This window comes from Phaethon lepturus, unplaced genomic scaffold (assembly GCF_000687285.1).
Source record: "Phaethon lepturus isolate BGI_N335 unplaced genomic scaffold, ASM68728v1 scaffold30409, whole genome shotgun sequence".
In the NCBI taxonomy this organism is placed as follows: Eukaryota; Metazoa; Chordata; class Aves; order Phaethontiformes; family Phaethontidae; genus Phaethon; species Phaethon lepturus.
Window position 1 is genome coordinate 1 of NW_010563438.1, and position 6,396 is coordinate 6,396.

At 56.8% G+C, this 6,396-nt stretch overlaps 1 protein-coding gene across 1 annotated transcript; it reads left to right on the forward strand.

The window, feature by feature from the left end:
- Positions 1 to 992: 992 nt before the first annotated feature.
- Positions 993 to 5,521, forward strand: LOC104626615 (tensin-like; the record flags this gene model as incomplete). The annotated part of the gene is made up of 9 exons (XM_010294573.1): positions 993 to 1,079; positions 1,780 to 1,911; positions 2,339 to 2,431; positions 2,961 to 3,038; positions 3,141 to 3,212; positions 3,292 to 3,460; positions 3,709 to 3,777; positions 4,133 to 4,165; positions 5,194 to 5,521. Coding segments are annotated over 9 exons (878 nt in total), but the record flags the coding sequence as incomplete, so codon positions are not given.
- Positions 5,522 to 6,396: the final 875 nt, after the last annotated feature.

Sequence of the window (6,396 nt, forward strand, 5' to 3'; positions counted from 1 at the left end):
TGCTGCCTCCTCGTTTCAAATGGCGTGCCGTGCCCTGGGTGCTGCCGCGCCTGGAACGCCGTTATGGGACACCTCGGTGACGCCAAGATCAGGCCGATAGGACGAGGGGAATAAAGCCGTGGGGCAGTGGTGGCCCTGGCTGCTGGGCAGGTTTCTCTGCCGAGCGGGCAGCCCTTTGTGGGCACGCTGGTGCCCGCCCCGGCCCCGCGACTCGCCGTGGCTGGGGACCTTTCCCAGCCGGGAAGCGCAAGCGATTAAAAACCGTAACAATTAGCAAGCGGGCTGGGGAGGGGAGCGAGCCCCCCGCCTCTCTGGAGGCGACCAGATTGCAGAGGGCTGATAACACGTCTCCAGCAGAGATGCTGTTCAGCCCCCCCGGGTTGTTTGCTTGGTTGTTTTTGGAAAGCGGGTGGTTGGAAACATTGCCCAAGAAAAACGGTGGCTTCACGCCTGGAGGACTGGCTCCCGTTGGGGCCGTACCACTGATGGGCACTGAGCAAGGCAGGGTTGGGGCTCTGTTTCCAAGGGTAGGTCGACCTGCCCAGTTCCTCTGCACAGAGCAAAAATAAGGGAAGTAATTTATTTTTATGATGGTTGAGCCAAATCTTGAACATCAGAGAACAGTGAAGGTCCTCTGAAGTCAGGGGATCTCCCCACCACCTCCTAGACATATCTCTTTCCTCAGATAGCTTTCATTTCACGTGGTCTCCTCCCTTTTAAATGATGAATTCCCGTTTTGTCTCTGCCTGTGTGGCAAGGCGGCTCATCCCACGCACAACCCTTCGAGGGTCCTTGTGTCTGGGTTTAGCTTTAGATGCCCAGCAGACCCATAAACTCCAGGTGATGACCAGCCTGCCTGGGTGTGGAGGATGGGGCTGAGAAGAGTTGGAAGTGTTAATGTTTTAGCTGGATTTCCAAAAAACTTCTGTGGAGTTTTAGATACAGCATCTTTTAACTTTTTTCCTTGTCTTTTCCTCTTTTCTTCCTTGCAGACATCAGCCCCGAGACTCGTGCTAACGTCAAGTTTGTGCAGGACACTTCCAAGTACTGGTACAAACCGGAGATCTCCAGGGAGCAGGGTGGGTAGATGGCACAAGGCGAAGGATACAGTCAAGTGAGCCACTGTCAGGAGTTGGGGTGTATCTGGGATCACAAGGATTAGTGAGGGTTTCCCTTAGGGGTTTGATTAGGAGTGAAGGTGGATTGCGGATGCTCAGACCATGGCAGGGCGGGGTTGAAGCCCAGCTCAGCTGCAGACTTGCATGATGTGGGCTCCCCAGACCTTCCCCTTGGTTGAGGAACACTGGTCCCCACAGTGTGCAGTGGATCTATGCAGTTCGGGGCGCAAAGCACCCAGATCTTGAGTTGAGAGAGCTCAGAGGGCTCTTGGAGACATGGCTAAATTGAGAGGGGAGAACAAGGAGGGGGCAAGGTGCCTTCAGGGCCAAGGACCCAGCATTTGGCCCCTGGTCCCTGCCTGCTCTCCAGTGCTCGGTTGCTCAGAGCTGGGCTGGGTGGGAATGGATGCTCTGGAATTCCCATGCAAAGGCAGTGGAGGTGGAGGGGGGGGAGATGAGCCCCTGCCTGGCTGCAGACCCACTCGAGATCCCCATCCAGACATGCCAGCGGGGGTGGTAACGTTGTGGTGCCTGGCTGTGAGGCCGCAGAGCCGGGGTGCCGCAGAGCCATGGTGCCCCATCCCAACGCACACCTTCTGGCTTTGGAGGGCTCACTGGCTCTCACTGGGCCAGCTCTGAGGTCTGCTGTTCTCTCCTGCAGCCATCGCGCTGCTGAAGGACAGGGAGCCAGGGGCTTTCATCATCCGAGACAGCCACTCCTTCCGGGGAGCCTACGGCCTTGCCATGAAAGTAGCTTCTCCACCTCCCACGGTTATGCAGCAGAACAAGAAAGGTATTGTGTGCCCTTCTCCATCCCACACGGAGATGCTTTCCATCGTTTGGCTGGGGCAAGCAGGCAGCTGGGTCTGCTGAGCCAGTCATGCTCCTGGGTATGTGCTGATGTGGCAGGATCCCTCCCTCCCAGCTCTCCTCTCCCAGAGCGCAGGGAAGCACCAGACACTCTCTGCCCTGAGCTGTGGAGGGCTCAGGGGTATCTGCGTCTTGGGCTTTGGCATGGCAAAATGGGCACAGCCTCCCTGGGCCGCCAACACCATGGGAGAGCCTGGCTTGGGGTTGACTCTGTGCAAAGGGATTCAAGGAGGCTGTGCGGAGTGGCAGGGACTGCTCCCTTGAGCTGGGGCACTGGTTTCCATGTGGGACTGCAGAGTGGGAGGAGGAGTGGGGTGGCTCTGATGTGAGAACATCCCGTCTCTTCCCAGGAGACATCACCAACGAGCTGGTGAGGCACTTCCTCATCGAAACCAGCCCGCGGGGTGTGAAACTAAAAGGATGCCCCAACGAGCCCAATTTTGGTAAGTGCCCCCAGCGTGCTTCCCACATGCGGTGTTGGGTTGGGAGAGCCTTGCCTTTGCTGGACTACCAAAGCAGACTATCTGTGAGAGCCCCCACCTCTGTTACTGCCTCTTGTACCTACATAACCGAGTCCTGTGGGCATTTGGAGCCTCTGGAGCCGTGCACACAAATGCGCATATACGCACCTTCCTTTGCACTTTGCTTTGTAGGACAAATGATGCTGCTGGGCAGGGTGGAGGGCAGGGGTTCCCCTTCTTCCAGTTATCCCATGGCTAGTGTTCTCCGAGGCGCTGCACGAGGACCTCTGCCCCATTCCTTGTCCCTGAGCTGTCCCTGGCATCTCTGCCCCCTCCCTGAGCCTTCCGCGGACACGGTGGGATCAGCAGCAGGAAGTGCCTGGCACCGGTGGTATTAGGGCCACAGTGAAGAAACCCACCAAAAAGCGTGTTCCCATCCACGTGGAGCAACAGTGACCCAACACCAGGGAGGCCCGTATCCCTGCGCTGACCATCTCCCCTCTCTCCCCAGGCTGCCTCTCGGCGCTGGTGTACCAGCACTCCATCATGCCCTTGGCCCTGCCCTGCAAGCTGGTCATTCCTGACCGAGGTAAGAGCTGGGGCCAGAAGGGAGTGCATCTGCCGCCACAGCTTGCCCGGGACAGGGTAGGTTTCCAAGCAGGGAGCAGCAATAACACTCCGTCTCTTCTAGATCCCATGGAGGAAAAGAAAGACAACCTGTCAGCCACCAACTCCGCCACGGACCTCCTCAAACAGGGTGCGGGTGAGTAGAGAGGGGCTGCCGTGGGGTGAGTGATGCCAGGAGCAGTGGCTGACCCCATGCCTGCTGTCTTCCTTTCCAGCCTGCAACGTCCTCTTCATCAATTCGGTGGAGATGGAGTCGCTGACGGGCCCCCAGGCCATTGCGAAGGCTGTTGCCGAGACGCTGGTGACTGACCCTGTGCCCACTGCTACTATTGTCCACTTCAAAGTCTCTGCACAAGGCATCACCTTAACTGACAACCAGAGGAAGTAAGAGCCCCTGTGGCCATGTCCCCAGGTCCCCAAAGCCAGTGGGGCTGTGATCCAGGGAGCATGTTGGTGAAGGACATCCCTGGGCTGGCATGAGCCTGGTCATGGGCAGGGCTGGGCTTTGTCCTTGACTCCTGGAACATCCTAGGGGAGACCTATGGGTGTGTCCTCCATGCTGGTGGGGCTGGGCTGTGATGGGGCAGAGGTGGGGGCTCCCTCGCCCTGACGCTCCCTGCCTTGTGTTTCAGATTGTTCTTCCGACGACATTACCCCCTCAACACTGTCACCTTCTGCGACCTGGACCCCCAGGAACGAAAGTGAGTGCCCTAACCTAGGGGGAGCACATGTCCCCTGCCCCTTTCCCTCCCCCAGGCTCCTGGGCTGCTTGGAGCAGGGTCTTTGCTTGCTTCATCCCTTTGCTACTTGCAGAGGGCAGGGGTGGAGGGTCCCCTTGAATACCATGGAGCAACACCAGCTTCTTCTGGTGACTTCCTGGTGCCTCTAAGTGTCTTAATGATGGGGGAGAGGCACGTCCGTTTTTTTTTCCATAGAGCCAAGCCTGTGCAAAGCCAGGCTGGCCCTCCAGTATCGGTGTGGTGGCCCCCATCATGGCCCTGTCTCTCTGTGGGGTGCAGGAGGCACCATCCCTCACACCTCCTCTTCTCCTTGCAGGTGGACTAAAAGTGATGGCAGTGGCCCAGCCAAGTAAGTACTTTCTGTGCCTGATGCCTCCCAGCCGCTGTTGGGCTGGCTGCTCTTTGCGTTCTACTGCTTGTGTTTGAGCATTGGCTGGGAGATACCCATTGCAGGGCAGCGTGAGATGGGCTCAGCTCCTCACTGCAGGAACATTTCACCCAAGCATGAGACCATGGTCCTGGGGACTCAGGAAGCATCTTTCGGCCCTGAATTCCTGGTCAGAGCAGGCATGGCCCTTGCTGAACTGGCCTTACTGGAAACTCTCCCAGTGCAGTCAGCAGGAGTCAGCTCATGGAGCAGAGCTGGGGGTTATGCTGATGGCGTGTGAGCCACCGGCTGGCTCTTCCCTTTCCTCCTGTCCTGACACACAGGAGTGCAGAGCTGCCAGATGAGCCCATTTCCAGGGGCCAATTACCACTAATTTTAGCCATTGTGTTAGCAAAGGGGTTTTTATTAGGATGTCCAGCTGCTGGGATATTTCCCCTCTCCAATTAGAAATGCCATGGCCTGGGCCTGTCTCACATTCTGTTCCCCTGTATTTATAACTTGAGTTTGCACGTTCTAATTAAAAAAAAAAAAAAGGACATTTTATTCATCAGGGGACAGACAAAAATAACTGCATGGTCTCACTCAGCTCCTCCTGTCCCCGCAAGGCCTTCCTCTCATACAGGGTCTACCCCAATGGCCAGCTCATCACACCTCTGTGGTTTCCAGAGTCATCACCCAAACAAAGGCAATGCCGTGATCATCTGGAAGGTCCCTTCTTGGGGACGGTCTAGGGAAGGGTGACAGGGATGATCAGAGCAAGGGGGGTTTGGCCAATAGATGGTGGAAACGTAGTGCTGGCTTTCAAAGAAACTGCAGCAAAGGGAAGAGTGGATGGGTCTTCATGCAGGCTGGTTTGGGATGTCTCCCTCTGTGTTGTGCGAGGTGGGTGTTAAAGAGGGGAAGGTGGACAAGACCATGCTGGTGGTGTTCCTTGGGTGAGCAAACCAGCTGGCAAACCTTGCTGAGCCTCTCGCCTTCTCCCCACCTAGGCTCTTCGGCTTCGTGGCCAGGAAGCAAGGGAGCACCACAGACAACATCTGCCACCTCTTTGCCGAGCTGGACCCGGACCAGCCGGCTGCAGCCATCGTCAACTTTGTCTCCAGGGTCATGCTCGGCTCTGGCCAGAAAAGATGAGCCGGCGCTTGCGGGTGATTCTTGAATTTTGGAGAAGGACTTGGAGCTGATCCGAGAAGGAGTGTGAGAAAGTGCATTGTGGGAGAGGGAAGTGAATCGGGGGGGAAAAGGATTGGAATTTTGGAGGAAAACAGCAAACAACAAAAAAAACCCCAATGAAACCCCTAAAAACTCAACACAAGCCAAACACACACATAGAGGAACCAAAACCACGCACCTACATAAGAGAGCCACAAAATCACGCCAGACAGGATGCATGTCCCAGCGCAGGGAAGGTGACCAAAGCGAAGGCGGCAGTAAGAGGCGTGTTCCCAGCTTTTGGCATCACAGTCCCAAGCGGTGACATCCACTTGGGACTGAACGTGGGACCATGACTGGTGTTTTCCATCCGGAAAAAAAAAGAGACAACTGGCAAAACCCATGGAAGAAGCTCCATCCCAGCAGCTCCATTGGTGAACATCTGCTGCATGTTTGAAGCAACCCATAGGAGATAACGTGGCCTGGGTCTGCGGGACACCGGAGGAGATTCCCTCGGAAACCTTCCCTTGCCCAGCTGCAGCAGAGGGTCCTTGCCGCCTCCCACGCTTCTCCCAAAACCTGCCGGCCTCCTGGCGACTTGCTGGGGGTGCAGGGGAGCTTGGTCCCGAGCCCTCCTGTCCTGGGGGAGCTTGGCCGTGGGCTGACCTCTGCTGCGGACCCAGAGCCCAGCGCCCGTCGCAGGTGAGCTGCTGTGAGTCCACCTGGAGAGGGGGGTCACGGCATTTCCCCACCTGCCTGGGGGTGCTTGTGCCCCCCAGCCCGCGGGGAGGTGTGGGGGGCTCCTGCCAGCCTGCGCCTTGGGAAGGCAGACGCTCCCCAGGAACGTCCCAGGAGGATGCAGAAAGTCCCATCCTCTCCCGTCTTCCCCTTTTCCCTCCCATTACTACTCCTCTTTGGCAATTTTCTCCTGCGGCCTGTCACATGTTCTCTTAACACAAAACAACCAAACAGAAAGGAAAGAAAAACAATGTAATAATAATAATAATTATAATAATAGCGGATGCTGGCACAGGTGGGTT